Consider the following 16,606-nt stretch of genomic DNA (forward strand, 5'->3'; position numbering starts at 1 on the left):
TCAATTCTGAACAGCCAATCGCAGCATTTCTCAGATCAGATTGCCTGAAACACTGATGTCCCAGCCTAGGATTGGGCACCGATCCTAGGCTGGTCCTAACTATGCCAGGCATGGCTTGGACCAGCTGATTGGCGCGATTACACTGATCGCTCCAATCACAGGGCACAGCCGCGGTGTAACCGCGCTGTGCCCTGCCTGTACACGATTACACTGATCGCTCCAATCACAGCGCACAGCCGCGGTTTAACCGCGCTGTGCCCTGCCTGTGCCCTGCCTAGGATCGAAGCTGCAAGAGCACCGATCCTAGACTGGTGCCTAGCCACGCCAGACATGGCCTGGACCAGCTGATTGGCGTGATCAATGATTCCATCGATCGCGCCAATCACAGGGCACAGCCGCGGTGTGACCGCGCTGTGACCTGGCTGTGCCCTGGATGTTACCTGCCTAGGATCAGAGTTGTGAGCTCCGATCCTAGGCTGTTGCCTGGCAACACCAGGGTCACCCGGGCCAAGTCTGATTTGGTGCGGTCAATGTTTTTCTTTTCAGACAAAAAAGTTTACACCAAGCATTATCTCACACACATAAACAGTTAAATAAGTGCTGACACAATCACCATATTTATTTAAAAAAAAAATGCTGTCCCGCTCATCCCAACAATGCTATTCAGTGGAGGAGGCGTATGCTTTCCTTGCCTCCGACACTGAGAGGATCCCACATTTCTTTACTTTTCAGATTCGCCCTCCTCGTCCTCTTTCTCTTCCTAATCTTCCTCCTCAGGTCCTGCTCAACCGCCACTCAGATGTCCCAGTACAGAAGATGTACCAGCACCCCCCATTCTTGACCCCGTATGGACCTTGCCCCCTGAAAATTATGAGCCAATGATTCCTGATTTTGTGGCAGAATCGGGAATCGAGTTTGACACCTCCGGCCTCACAGAACTAGACTTTTTCAAAGTCTTTTTCTCTGAGGATTTTGTTAACCTCAAGGTGGGCCAAACTAATTTGTATGCTCATCAGTTTTTGGCACAAAACCCCGGTTGATCATTTTCTAACTGGTCTCCTGTAGACGCAGTTGAAATGATGCAGTTTTGGGGCCTGGTCCTTCACATGGGGATCCTGAAAAACCAGAACTTCGGCAATATTGGAGTGTTGATGTTTTATACAACACTCCAGTGTTCTGAATGGTCGTGGCCCGGACATGTTTTGAGGCCATCTATAGATTCCTGCATTATACCGATAATGCAGTGTCCCCCACATGATGACCCCAACTTTGTCCGTCTGTTCAAAGTTTGACCGGTCATCGAACACTTCAACAAAAAGTTTGCTGAAGTGTACGTGCCCCAAAGGGACTTCTGCATGGATGAGTCCTTAACTCATTTCAAGGGGAGACTCAAATTTCATCATTCCCTCCCAGCAAGAGGGTCAGGTATGGAATTAAACTCTATAAACTGTGTGAAAGTACCACAGGGTACACCCACAGGTTTAGAGTTTATGAAGGGAAGGACACCCGGACTGAACAACCTGAATGCCCCCTTGTCCTGGGAGTGAGTGGGAAAATTGTGTGGGATTTGGTGCACCCATTGCTGGATTAAGGTTATCACCTCTATGTGTATAACTTTTATACCAGCATCCCACTCTTTAAGTCCCTCTCTGCGCGAGGTAACGCAGCCTGCGGTACTGTCCGCAAAATTCAGAGAGGCCTCCCAAAAACGCTAAATGGGCAGAGGCTCAGAAGGGGTGACAGCAGAGCCTAATGTAGCGACAATAAGCTGGTGGTCAGGTACAAGGACAAGAGGGAGGTCTTTTCCTTGACAACAATAGATAGTGATGGCAGAACCCTCAGCACTGTGCAAGGTACCTCTACACAGGCCTTCAAACTGGACTGTGTACTGGGGTACAACAAAAACATGAGGGGCGTTGATCTCTCTGATCAAGTCCTTCAGCCATACAGTGCTTTGAGAAAGGCCAAGGTGTGGTACAAAAAGCTGGCCGTGCACATCGTACAAATGGCAATGCTCAACATTTTCCTGCTGTATTGATGTGCAGGCCAGACCGCTAATTCGTACCTTCAGTTCCAGGAGGTAGTGATCAAGACCTTAATCTTTGGAAATCAGGAAGGACCGGGCCCCAGTACTTCCGGAACTGAAGGTGGTCGTATCGTACCAGGTCAGTATTTTCCGGGAAAGGTCCCTCCTAGTGGGAAAAAAAGGAAGGTCGCAAAAGAGGTGCCGAGTGTGTTACAAAAGGGAAATACGCAAGGACACCATTTATCAATGTGACACCTGCCTCGACAAACCTGGCCTGTGTATTAAAGATTGTTTCAAACTGTACCACACCTCCATGTACTACTAAATTCATTTCTGACTTACACAACTGACGTATGACAACTTGACGAACATTACACAACTCAAGTATGCTACTGCATTATAAAATTCACATACCAGGAAACAGTAGATTAGTTCCGAAAAGGGGGCACTTGTTGGGCATTTCCACTATTTAGTCACATCAGGGGCTCTGCAAAAGCGACATGAAGTCCGGATCAAAGTCTGCATTCCAAAACGTCACTACTTCCCTTCCAAGCCCCGACGTGTGCCCAAACAATAGTTTTCTCCGACATATGGGGTATCAGCGTAATCAGGACAAATTGGACAACAACTTCTGGGGAGCAATTTCTCCTGTTACCCTTGGTAAAATATAAAAATTGGTGACTAAAAGATCATTTCTGTCGGAAAAAAAATATTATTTTTTTATTTTCACGGCCGAGCGTTATAAACTTTAGTGAAACACTTGGTGGTTCGAAGTTCTTACCACACATCTAGATAAGTTCCTTGGGGGATCGAGTTTCCAAAATAGGGTCACTTGTGGGACATTTCCACTGTTTAGGTACATCAGGGGCTCTGCAAATGCGAGACATGACAACCGCAGACCATTCCATCAAATTCTGCATTTCAAAATGTCACTACTTCCCTTCCGAGCCCCGACATGTGCCCAAACAGTAGTTTTCTCCCACATATGGGGTATCAACGTACTCAGGACAAATTGTACAACAAATTTTGGGGTCCAATTTCTCCTGTTACACTTGGTAAAATATAATAAATGGGGACTAAAAGATCATTTTTGTGGAAAATATATGATTTATAATTTTCACGGCTCTACATTATAAACTTCTGTGAAATACTTGGTGGTTCAAAGTGCTCACCACACATCTAGATAAGTTCCTTAGGGGTCTAGATTCCAAAATGGGATCACTTGTGGGGGAGTTTCCACTGTTTAGGCACATCATGGGCTCTCAAAACGTGACATGGCGTCCAATCTTAATTGCAGCCAATTTTGGTTTGAAAGTCAAATGGCACTCCTTCCATTCCGAGCTCTGCCATGCTCACAAACAGTGGTTCCCCCCCACATATGGGGTATCAGCGTACTCAGGACATATTGCACAACTTTTGGGGTCCAATTTCTACTGTTACCCTTGGGAAAATAAAAAATTGGGGACTAAAAGATAATTTTTGTGGAAAAAAATATGATTTTTTATTTTCACGACTCTACGTTATAAATTTCTGTGAAGCACTTGGGGGTTCAAAGTGCTCACCACACATCTAGATACGATCCTTGGGGGGTCTAGTTTCCAAAATGAGGTCACTTGTGGCGGGGGTTTCCACTGTTTAGGCACATCAGGGGCTCTCCGAATGGATCCGAATGGATCTTGGCGTCCGATCTCAATTCCAGCCAATTTTACATTGAAAAAGTCAAACAGCGCTCCTTCTCTTCCGAACTTTGCCATGCGCCCATATATTGGGTATTGGCATGTTCAGGAGAAACCTGAAGGCTTAATAAACTTCTTGAATGTGGTTTTGATCAGCTTGAGAGGTGTAGTTTTTAGAATGGTGTCACTTTTGGGCATTTTATGCCATATAGACCCCTCAAAGTGGTTTTGGACATTTTGTTGTAAAATGAGAAATCGCTGGTCCACTTTTAACCTTTATAACCTGGCAAAAAAAAAATTTGTTTCCAAAACTGTGCTGATGTAAAGTAGACATGTGGACAATGTTACTTACTGTATTAAGTATTTTGTGTGACATATCGCTCTGACCAGGGGAAGAGTCTTGAGGAGATCATTTGCATATCAGCGCGCAAATTTTGGCTCATCTTTCATCGTTTTTAAGAAATCTCAATATGGAAGAGGCCAGGAGCCATTTGATGAGCTGCATTTCTTGCTACATGTTCACAGACTTACCAGTGGAAAAGCCAAACTTCACATGCCACAAATGCAAGCTTGTGTCCCTGTTGGAGGAAAAGTTGCAAAATCTCGAAGAGAGGTTAGCTACGTTGAAGATCATTAAGGAAGGTGAAGAGTTCTTAGACAGAGCAGAATTATCTCTTCATGTTACAGAAAGAGAAGAAATTCAAAGTGCACCTGAAGAAACAGAGAAATGGAAACATGTGACCCAGAGAAGCAAGAGGATCAGGAGGCAGTCAGCGCCCATACTTCTCAGGAACCAGTACCAGGCTCTCACGCAGGAAAACGATGAAGATATACATCAGGATAAGACTTTGCCCACAAACAGCAACCTTGTACGCCTTCAGAGTCCTCCTGGATGGAGAAAGAAAAACGTTGTGAAAAAGAAACGGAGAGTGGTGGTCATGGGGGATTCCCTGTTGAGAGGAACAGAGGCCGCTATCTGCAGACCGGATATAACTTCAAGAGAAATGTGCTGTCTTCCAGGTGCAAAAATTAAAGACGTGTCTGACAGGATATCAGGACTCTTCAGACCTACAGATGACTACCCATTCCTGCTACTACACGTGGGGACAAATGACACCGCAAGAAACGACCTGGAAACCATCTGCAGAGACTTTGAAGACTTAGGCAAGAAAGTGAAAGAACTGGGACCGCAGGTGGTCTTCTCTTCCATCCTCCCAGTGGATGGCCATGGAACAAGGAGGTGGAATAAGATTCTGCAGGTGAACAACTGGCTACGTCGATGGTGCCGTCAGCAACGATTTGGATTTATGGATCACGGATTGAATTACCTTTACGATGGACTACTTGCTAGAGATGGGGTGCACCTTACGAAGACTGGAAAACATGTATTTGGAAGTCGCCTTGCTACACTTGTAAGGAGAGCTTTAAACTAGAACAACATGGGAAGGGAAGCAAAAGACCAGAAAAAGCCAAACACCTGACAAATGCTATTGAGAACTCTGCTATTAGAAGTGGAAAGGAAGAGCAAAGACAAAAGAATCTAATTAATACAAATATTGGAGAAAGAGAAACCAATTACAAACTAAAATGTTTCTATACTAATGCACAAAGCATGGGCAACAAACAAGGAGAATTGGAAATACTAACACAGGAAAAGAAATATGATGTCATTGGAATCACTGAAACTTGGTGGGATGATACACATGATTGGAATACAAGACTAGAAGGATACAACTTATTTGCAAGAAACAGACTTGATAAACGAGGAGGAGGAGTCGCATTGTATGTTAGAAACGCATATATCTGCACAGAGATTGAAGCTTCAGAGACTGGGAGTTCTGTGGAAACTGTTTGGGCAAGGACAGAACAATGGAAAGGACACCATTGTAGGCATTTACTACAGGCCGCCTGTGCAAGCTGAAGATATGGATGAACTCTTTATGCATCAAATGGCCAAGTTCTCCAAAAAATATGGCATAGTTGTCATGGGAGATTTCAACTATCCAGACATTTGTTGGGAATCTCTCTCAGGCAAAACTAACAGGTCAAGGAAATTCTTATCCTCTCTTGCTGACAACTTTATCTTCCAAAAGGTAAGGGAGAAAACAAGGGGAACTGCTACCTTGGATCTAATCCTTATAAACAGGGAGGAAATGGTTGAGGAGGTAAAAGTGGCTGGGACCCTAGGAGGTAGCGACCATGCTATTTTAGAATTTTGGATAACTAGAGGAAGAAGACCTGTGAAGACTCAGACGTCAAGGTTAGATTTCAGAAAGGCAGATTTTAAGGGATTCAGAAAGAGAATTGGAGGGATCCAATGGCTGGATATCCTTAAAGACAAAAATGTCCAGGAAGGATGGGAAATCTTGAAAAATGAAATTCTCAAAGCACAGTTGTTAACAATTCCGAAAAGAAGGAAGAATAGGAAGCATTTAAGGAAGCCAGGATGGATGAACACAGAACTTAAGCACATGCTAAAAAGGAAGAAAAAAATGTTTATAAAATGGAAAGAGGGAGGCATATCTAAAGAAGAATATAATGCTGTCTGCAGAACCTGCAGGGCACAAATCAGATTATCTAAAGCTGACAATGAATTGAGGCTTGCAAGAGATGTCAAAAGCAATAATAAAGGATTTTGGGGATATGTCAAAAGTAAAAGAAAAGTCAAAGATGCTGTAGGATTTTTACAGGATGAAAATGATGAAATGGTAAGACAGGATGTTGAGAAGGCCGAACTTTTAAATTCCTATTTTGCATCTGTTTTCTCTCAAAAAGGAAATGTAACATCAACTGTTCTTCACTGTCCTATTAAGGGAATAGAAGAATCCAGGATATCTATAAACAGAAATATAGTGAGGAAGCACTTAGCTAACCTAAATGAATTCAAGTCTCCAGGTCCAGATGAATTACACCCCAGAGTACTGAAGGAGATAGCAGAAGAAATTTTTGAACCCCTCTCCATAATCTTTGAAAATTCTTGGAGAACAGGCGAAGTCCCAGAAGACTGGAGAAGAGCAAATGTTGTTCCTATCTTCAAAAAGGGGAAGATGGTGGACCCAGGCAACTATAGGCCGGTGAGTCTGACTTCTATACCAGGAAAGATCTTTGAGCAAATTATTAAACAACATGTATGTCAGTACCTGGATAAGAATGAAGTGATTAAACAGAGTCAGCATGGGCTTGTAACTAATAAGTCATGTCAGACTAACTTAATTTCCTTCTATGACGGAATCACTGATTGGGTGGATCAAGGAAATGCTGTAGATATAGTATATCTTGACTTCAGCAAAGCATTTGACAAAGTATCTCATACAATCCTTATTGAAAAAATGACTAAGTATGGAATGGACAATGCAACTGTTAGGTGGATTCATAACTGGCTTAGTGATCGGACCCAAAGAGTGGTCGTAAATGGCTGCACATTCAGTTGGAAGAATGTCTCAAGTGGGGTACCACAGGGCTCTGTCCTGGGCCCTGTATTGTTCAACATCTTTATCAACGATTTAGATGAAGGAATTGAGGGTAAACTGATTAAATTTGCTGATGACACAAAGCTAGGAGGGATAGCAAATACTAGAGAAGAGAGAGAGGATTCAAAAAGTTATAAATAAACTGGAGAAGTGGGCAGCAACTAACAGAATGGTTTTTAACAGGGAAAAATGCAAAGTACTACATCTGGGCAATAAAAATGAAAAAAGCATATACAGAATGGGAGGAATAGGGCTGAGCAACAGCACATGTGAAAAAGACTTGGGTATACTAATAGATCACAGACTGAATATGAGTCAACAGTGTGTTGCAGCAGCAAAAAAGGCAAATTCAATTCTAGGATGTATTAACAGAAGCATACAGTCTAGATCACGTGAAGTCATTATTTCCCTCTACTCCTCTTTGGTCAGACCTCATCTGGAATATTGTGTCCAGTTTTGGGCACCACATTTTAAAAAAGACATCAACAAACTGGAGCAAGTTCAGAAAAGAGCGACCAGAATGGTGACCGGTGTGCAAACCCTGTCTTATGAGGAAAGGTTGCAGGATTTGGGAATGTTTAGTTTGCAAAAGAGAAGACTGAGAGGAGACTTAATAGCTGTCTACAAATATCTCAAGGGCTGTCACATTGTAGAAGGATCAACTTTATTCTCATTTGCACAAGGAAAGACTAGAAGCAATGGGATGAAACTGAATGGGAGGAGACACAGATTAGATATTAGAAAAAACTTTTTTACAGTTAGAGTGATCAATGAGTGGAACAAGCTGCCACGAGAAGTGGTGAGTTCTCCTTCAATGGATGTCTTCAAACAGAGGCTGGACAGACATCTGTCTGGGATGATTTAGCGAATCCTGCTTTGAGCAGGGGGTTGGACCAGATGGCCCAGGAGGTCCCTTCCAACTCTGCGATTCTATGATTTAAGGGCCTAAAAATTCAACGTTTGAAAATTGCAAAATTTTCCAAATGTTTGCCAAATTTCCGTTTTTACACAAATAAACGCAAGTTATATCCAATAAATTTTTACCATTAACGTGAAATACAATATGTCATGAATAAACAATCTTAGAATTGTCAAGATCCGTTGATGCATTCCAGAGTTATTACCTCATAAAGGGACAGTGGTCAGAATTGTAAAAATTGGCCTGGTCATTAACGTGCAAACCACCCTCGGGGGTAAATTGGTTAAATGTCTTCCCTCCTAAAAATTTCACCATCATCTGTGAGTGGTATTATGGATAAGTAGAGGCGTTTAGCAACTCAGCCTCTCAGGAGACCACTTGGAGAAGAGCGCGATCACCGAGTATTAAGGTGCAAATTTGTAGAGAGAGCACGGCACTCAGCAATAGCTTGGTTATTGGTGCTCAAGTCGGGTGTCCAACCCATCAAATCAGAATGCCAAAAATCTTGGCACTCAATGTGTGAAATATTCAGATGCTTTTTATTTTGTGCATCCAGACAGAAAGGGTTAAACGTTTTCGGACCACTATAGGACCTTCATCAGAACAATCTTGTTTACTGAAACAGATAAATCCTTTAAATGATAGCCAAAGGACAAAGTAGAGAGTCTGGATAGCCTGTGAAGGTGTTAAGAAGCTGGCGTCTGATAGCAGTGGGTATATCACCTCTGGAGTAGTATAGCGCAAGTGACGTCCTGGTCTGTGGTCTGGCTGCCCATGTGGAAGACGCTATCAGCGCTGTGACCCTGGAGGTCTCTTCTCTGAAGCCACATGGTGCACAGCTGCCTGCTCTAAGTTTGGACGGTTCTGTCCATATACGCTTCCCAGACGCCAGCTTCCTAACACATTCACAGGCTATCCAGACTCTCTACTTTGTCCATTTGGCTATCATTTAAAGGATTTATCTGTTTCAGTTAACAAGATTGTTCTGATGAAGGTCCTATAGTGCAGAGGTCCCCAACCACCGGTCCGCGGCCCAGCACCGGGCCGCTGCAGTGCCCTTGCCGGTCCGCGGACACAAGGGGAGCCAGGGGCGGTCAGTGGCGCAGCAATTCTTAAACTGCCCTCGTGTGTAGCGGCGGCCAGGGAGCGATCCAAGCAGCTCCGCTGCCTGCAATAGGAAATAGCAGGAGCGGAGCTGCAAGGACCCGTCCAGCTTCCTGCCCGCCGCCCACGCTTCCTGTCTCTGACTGACACAGAGAGGAGCGCGCCGCTGCTGTGTCAGAGCGAGGAAGCGCGGGCGATGCTGCGACAGGTGAGAGGTGGTGTGTGTATGTATGTCTGTCTGTGTGTGTACATGTATGTCTGTGTGTGTGTGTGTTTGTCTGTGTTTGTGTAGGTGGAGCCTGGCCCTGGAGGAGATGGGGACATGAGGAGAAGACCGTGATGGGGAGAGAAGGCCATGATGCCTGGGGTGATGGGAGAAGGCCATGAGGGGGTAATGGGAGAAGGCCATGATGGGGGTGATGGAGAGAAGGCATTGATGGGAGTGATGGAGAGACGTCAGTGATGGGGTGAAGGCAATGATGGAGAGATGGCAGTGATGGGGAGAAGGGAGTGATGGGGTGATGGAGCAGGCAAGAATGGGGTGATGGAGCACTCATTCAAAACCTATGGTGAGTTGAGTCACATTATAAATGTTATTTAATTATAAGTATGCACTGCTACACTACAACCGCGTCCATAGCCACGCCCCCTTATGACCAAAGCCCCGCCCCGCCACACCTCCATCCCCGCCCTGCCGGGCCATGGAAGAATGGTCTTGCTTGAAACCGGTCCCTGGTGCAAAAAAGGTTGGGGACCACTGCTATAGTGGACCGAAAACGTTTAACCCTTTCTGTCTGGATGCACAAAATAAAAAGTATCTGAATATTTCACACACTGAGTGCCAAGATTTTTGACATTTTTTCCATAGCCGAGCAACTGCAAGTTAGCCTTACATTACCAAGCACAATACCAGGCGTCATATGGAGTGGTGTAAAGCAGCCACCACTGGAACAATGGAAACATGTTCTGTGGCGTGATAAACTACGCCTCTCTATCTGGCATCTAATGGACGAGTCTGGGTCTGGTGAATACCAGAAAAGCATTAACTGCCAAACTTCATTGTGCCAATCAAAAGAGAAGAGAAATCTTAATTCTTCAACACAAGACAATATAGACAATTGTAGGTTTCAGCTTTGTGGGAAGAGTTTGGGGAAGGCCCTTATCTGTTGCATAGCTCCCAAGTGTCCCGGATTCCGCGGGACAGTCCCGTTTTTGCCCCTCCCACCCGCTGTCCCGCCCGCGATACTATTTGTCCCGCACTGCAGGGAGACAAACCGCACGCCCCTCCCCATACTCGCCCTCCCAGAGACCCACCGAAGCCAGTCACAGCCTGCAATGAATGCTAGGGTGTAGTTAGTTCTCTTTTCTGTGCGCACAGGACCTGACTCCTCTCCTCCTGTGGCCTCATCACAGGTCCTGTGCGCACAGAGAAGAGAACTAACTACACCCTAGCGTTCATTGCAGGCTGTGAGGGGCTGCGGTGGTCAGGTGCCTCAGTGTGTGCAGGACTCTGCTGTGCTGGTTGTCATGGTGCTGGATGAGTGAAGTTTATGTGTGGGGTTTACAGGGAGGATGTAGCAGAGCAATGTGTGTACGGAGCGGAGCCGTGTATGTACGAGGTGTACGGAGCAGAGATGCTTATAGAGCGGAGCTGCGTGTATGAGGTGTATGGAGCGGAGCCGTGTGTGTATGGAGCGGAGCCGTGTGTGTACGAGGTGTACAGAGCAGAGATGCTTATAGAGCGGAGCTGCGTGTACGAGGTGTATGGAGCGGAGCCGTGTGTGTATGGAGCGGAGCCGTGTGTGTACGAGGTGTACAGAGCAGAGATGCTTACAGAGCGGAGCTGCGTGTACGAGGTGTATGGAGCGGAGCCATGTGTGCACGGAGCGGAGCCGCGTGTGCATAGGTCCCAACCGTCCTGATTCCCGCGGGACAGTCCTGATTTCGGGTCCGTATGCCGCCGTCCCGGCCGGGAAGCTTTCTATCCCGCGATCGCGGTGTATGACCGCAAAATACAGCACTCTGAGCTACACATCACGTTCCACCGGAAGTGACGTGCTGTAAGCTGACCGCCGGAAATGACTGCTGACCTCATTTCCGGCGGTCATCTTATAGCATGTCACCTCAGGAGGAGGTAATCGTTCGGGACTCCACGGGAGGACAGAGAACCGGCAGCGGCGCATCAGCACTGCATACAGTACAGCATGTCACCTCAGGAGGAGGTAATCATTCAGGACTCCGCTGGAGGACAGAGAAGCGGCGGCGGCAGCGCATCAGCGCTGCATACAGTACAGCATGTCACCTCAGGAGGAGGTAATCATTCAGGACTCCGCTGGAGGACAGAGAAGCGGCGGCGGCAGCGCATCAGCGCTGCATACAGTACAGCATGTCACCTCAGGAGGAGGTAATCATTCAGGACTCCGCGGGAGGACAGAGAACCGGCAGCGGCGCATCAGCGCTGCATACAGTACAGCATGTCACCTCAGGAGGAGGTAATCATTCAGGACTCCGCGGGAGGACAGAGAAGCGGCGGCGCATCAGCGCTCCGTACCCGGCTCTCACTCTAACAGAGATGATCATCCCAGATCCTGCCTGTCTCTCTCTGTCACATGCTGCCACGGCGCATGGAGCGGCAGCATGTGAGAGCGAGACAGGCAAGATGGGATCTCATATGTTAGAGAGTGAGAGCCTGAGCCGGGTACTGTATGGAGCACTCACTTGTCCACCGGGCCAGGGGGAGGGATTGTTTACAGCCTGGCCAGAGAGTGACGCAGACAGGGCTTAGGCGCTGCACTGTGCCAGCCATTTCTTTTCATATCATCCTCAGTGCTTTGGATGATGTGTAAACAAATGGCTGGCACAGTGCAGCGCCTAAGCCCTGTCTGCGTCACTCTCTGGGTGTAAACAGTGTCTCACTTGGCTGTCATGCCTCAGGACTGAGAGATTAGTATATGGCCACTCACCTAGGGTCTTGACTGTCACTGCGATCTGCTTGGTGAGAGGAGGGGGCAGGTTGATGAGCACCACCAGGTCCACGTCCTGGTGCAGTAATACGTCGTCGATGCGGCTGGTGTAAAAGGGCACAGTCATCTCCTTGGTGAGCTCCTCGGCCTCCTTATGCGTCCTGCCCCTTAAAGCCTTCACATAAAACCCCTCCTCTTTTACCAAGTTTGCATTAATACTTTAATTCATTACTTTTAAATAAATTTATTTTTTTTTCTGTTTATAATTATTGTTTATGAAACAGTGTGATCAGCAGTGCTAAATGGGTGCGGTTGGGGCGTGGATATGGGCGTGACTACTAAAATGGGTGTGGCTAGGGGCGTGGCCTAAAATGTGTCGCAGCCTTTGTCCCTCTTTGCCTTCTTCAAAAGTTGGGAGGTATGTTGTTGTCCATGACTGTGCCCCAGTGCATAATGTAAGATCCATAAAGACATGGTTGTGGGAGATTAGGAAGAACAAAGGACTGACCCATCCAACACCTTTGGCATGAACTAGGGGAGTGTTTCTGAGCCGAGTCCTCGCCTCCAAAATCAGTGTTTGACCTCACAAATTCTCTTCTGGATGAATAGGCAGAAAACGTTCCCAGAAGGATGGAAGCTGTTATAGCTGCAAATAAAAACTAACTTTATATTAATGCCATTGTCAATGGATTTAGTTTGGGATGACATAAAAGCTCCCATAGATGCAATATGGAGGTTTCCTGATACTTTAGTCTATTTAGTGTATGTAAAGCAAACTGATCTGCTATTTAGAGTCGGTCAATAGAGAGCATCTCACATGAGCAGTGTAATGCCCACCACTGTTGTTCTAACTCAGCAATAGGTGAAATCTCTGTATTATGCCCCCATACACACTAGATATCTGTCTGCCAAATGATGGTTTGGCCCAGGCTTGGATATTGGCCCACAGGAGAACAGTAGAATCCACAATATACTTGAATAATATGTACAAAGGCGGCATCTTATTCATTTACTAACCTACTCATCTCATTGATATATAAATTTGTAATTGAGGATAATGTCACATTTGCATGGGGCCCTGGAGTTGATTACTAGTGGGCCCTTGGCTCCCCAGTCCAGCACTGGGTCGGCTGATTATTCAGCCGGCAACTATCTTCCTGGACTCTCACATATTACACAGGAGCACTCCCGTAATCTCTGTGAGAAAGTACGGTATCTGGCAGACATCTCTGGTGGTGACTTTTATCTTAAAAAAACAAAAGAATCGGCAGTCTGAAATTGGACGTACCGTTTCCTCATCTCCCCTGACCTCATCTGTTGAGGGACAGTTGGACAGCCCCCATAAATGTTAAGACTGCTCAGCTACACCTGTCGATATTGGTGGGTCTCGTCCACGTCAGTGTAATGTTTCTGGGGGGATCTTAAACATCAGGCAGTGCTAACTACAAACAGGTTTCCCCTGTCTCCCTAGGCCCGACAGCAAAAAAGAGAGAGGACGTGTTTAGCTGCTCTTCTCTTCTCCAGGGGAAGGGAGTCAATGATGTGAATATACACCGGTAGGGGGTCCCACTTTGATAACAGTAATGGAGCCATCTTAATCACTATGTACAGACCTCTCAGAAAATCCTATATGTATATTTTATACATAGCACATGGCTTCTGTCCACTACAACAGATGAACATCAGCCTAAACTGTAAAACAATATGGTAAGACGTGTAAGTCTAGCCATGATATTAGACATGGAATGATAAGAGAATCCATGTCACAGAGGCCTACGTAGGCCTGGCAGCCATACAGTGTCTGCTCACTGGCTCCAGATGCCAGACCATTTTTCTAGTTCATTTAGTCTGACTAGACCATTACAATACTGTAGACACAGCCTGGATACTTAGCACTACAGACGGGAGAAAATTCCTGAAAAAATTCCTCCTATATGAAAAAAAAAAAGGAAAAAAATCACATTCCACAAACTCCTCCAGATCCGCGGATCTACAGGGAACGAGGAACTGGTGGGATTTCCCATTTACAACAATATTAGTGACATGTATCTCACCTTACTGATTGATTTCCAATAGAGAACACGGATTTATCGATAGATTCTACCTTCTAATTAACTTTCCGCTTGTACAAGAATCTAACATGTAAAACTGGAAAAGCCAAAGCTAAATAGTGGGAAACCATCGGTGTTGTATACTGCCTATATATACACATTGTAGCCTACGGATAGCTGAGGAATCCCACTAGAATATGAGGTCCTATCATATTGCATCCACTGAGGGCAATAAATGCCAGGAGGCGACACACACGGTAAGATGTGTCTGATGATGGTGTCTCCAGGGTGCAGCACCTGCCATGCGCTACCCGTTCCTCCGCCGTACAATGTGCTGACCATGCAGTATACACAGGACGCACCAGATCCTCTGTGACTACGGTATAAATGACATTCTCTTTAATGCCACATTGCAGGGCTCCTCAGATACATGAATTCTTCCCATCCAACCCTGCACCTTACAAAGTGCAGGGAAATGAATGAGATGGACAACTCCCTTCTGCCCACCTCACGCCAAGTACCATGCCTTCATCTACTGCAATCCAGGGCACGGAGATCTAAGCCATGTGCCAAGGAGATGCAGTAATGTTTTATTAATCAATACGTCTCATGCCCGGATCTCACATTTACATGTCAGGCGCAGAGGAATAAGATGGTGAGCTCACCCTCTCCAGGCTGATGATGATTGAATGCCACTTGAAGCATTTTTAGGATGCCTGGAAGAACTGTATTTCTTTGTCTAATCAGTGTTCTGCAGCAAGGGAGAATTATTAACCCTTAGGTTTCTGAAGGCATGATCATCTCCTCCTGGTCCCTTCTGCATAGAAGCTAATTTTTCTCCAAAATGCAAATTTGGGCTCAATGCGGACTATAAATGGAACCGGTACATAAGTTTTGCAGTATAATGAAGTGCAGCCCCCCCATCCCCGGTATAAGAAGATGGCAGTCCGTACAACTATTGTCTGTCCTGTCTATCCATAGACAATTACTAAGGCATCAGAGCCAATTATCTCATGGGGAGGAGGGGGGATGTATAGGATGAACCTGCATCTTGTATGCATTGTCACCGCGCTGGGGGGCTACGTATGGTGCATCTGTCAGCATCAATCACAGCACAAAACCCAGGCCACTCCAATAACATATATATATATACTCAGTACTATTCCGTATCGGGTGTATGGGATGAGCCTTCTATGTCACTTTTTGGAAAGCTTAGAAGTGTATATGCAGAGGCCAGTCCTGTGCTATATACAGTATATAGAGAGAGCGACATGTATAATGCGCATTTCTGTACAGGAGGAACCTGCAATGTAATTACAGGGGACATTTATACATATTATACAGTGACATCCATAAGTGATAGACAGCAGATATTCCTCATACAGTGCCAGGCTGGCAGACCACAGATGTAAGGAGCGGTGAGGATGGAGCCAGCCCTGCTCTGTGCCATCTCTCACCAGCCTGCTGCAGGGCACAGGGGAGGATGAGCGCTCTCCCAGCATTACCTAATACATGGCAGCACAATGAATAGAGGAGCAGGATGATGGCAGTGCCAGGGACTTACCTTCTCTGCTGCTGGGTGGGCGTCCTGCAGGGTATGGTGCCGGCTCAGGCAGGCTGGGGGTCTTTGTTACGGAGGTGCTGGCCCCTGACTGACTCTGACTGCTGATGTGCTCAGTCTGGGCTGCAGCTGCTAGTGCAGTGATTTGCATTAGCCCGGCCCTCACTGAGATGCTGCTCTCCTCCTCACACCAGCAGCATCCGCCAGCCATCCTGCCCACCACAGATGTGCCCGCAGGGGATTGGCAGCAGCGGTCAGGGCACAACCTGGAGGCCCAGCGCCATGTACGGCCCTGGACATGAGGCATCAGGGACAGGGCACGACAGAAAGGCACTGATCTCAGGCAACCCTGAGTAATGGTCTCTGTAATCTACAGAGGGATGAATGGATAGATAGATAGATAGATAGATAGATAGATAGATAGATAGATAGATAGATAGATAGATAGATGATAGATAATGAAATGATATATGGGAGATAGATACATATTCGATGGATAGATGATAGAAAGATACTGGATAGATGATAAAGATAGATATTAGAAAGATAGGTATTGGATAGATCATAGATAAAGAGATAGACAGATAGATGATAGGTAATGAATAGATATATAGAAGATAGATACATGTTTGATGGATAGATAGATACAGTAGATAGTGTATAGAAACAGGGGTATTGCTAGGATCTTAACCCATTTGCCTCCACAGCCAAGATCCATTTTTACATTTACATTTTTCTTTCCTGTCTTCCAAGAGCTTTAACTTAATATGTTTTTTATGGCTTTTTATTATGAGAAACAAGAAAAAAATTTCAACCAGGATGAAATGGTGAACCAA

The 16,606-nt window shown here is 45.8% G+C and overlaps 1 protein-coding gene across 4 annotated transcripts in view; it reads right to left on the reverse strand.

The window, feature by feature from the left end:
• Positions 1 to 16,128, reverse strand: part of DCLK1 (doublecortin like kinase 1) — a 575,482-nt gene extending 559,354 nt beyond the window's left edge. For 3 of the 4 annotated variants that reach the window (XM_073583217.1, XM_073583216.1, XM_073583218.1), the window contains exon 1: positions 15,774 to 16,124. In XM_073583217.1, the coding sequence (XP_073439318.1) occupies positions 15,774 to 16,077 (304 nt within the window). In that variant the 5' untranslated portion in view covers positions 16,078 to 16,124. Of the gene's footprint in view, positions 1 to 15,773 lie in introns of all 4 variants that reach the window. The other variant, XM_073583219.1, reaches the window with a different exon arrangement.
• Between the last annotated feature and the right edge of the window lie 478 nt (positions 16,129 to 16,606).

This window comes from Dendrobates tinctorius, unplaced genomic scaffold, assembly GCF_039654945.1.
Source record: "Dendrobates tinctorius isolate UK_male_01 unplaced genomic scaffold, ASM3965494v1 ptg000075l, whole genome shotgun sequence".
In the NCBI taxonomy this organism is placed as follows: Eukaryota; Metazoa; Chordata; class Amphibia; order Anura; family Dendrobatidae; genus Dendrobates; species Dendrobates tinctorius.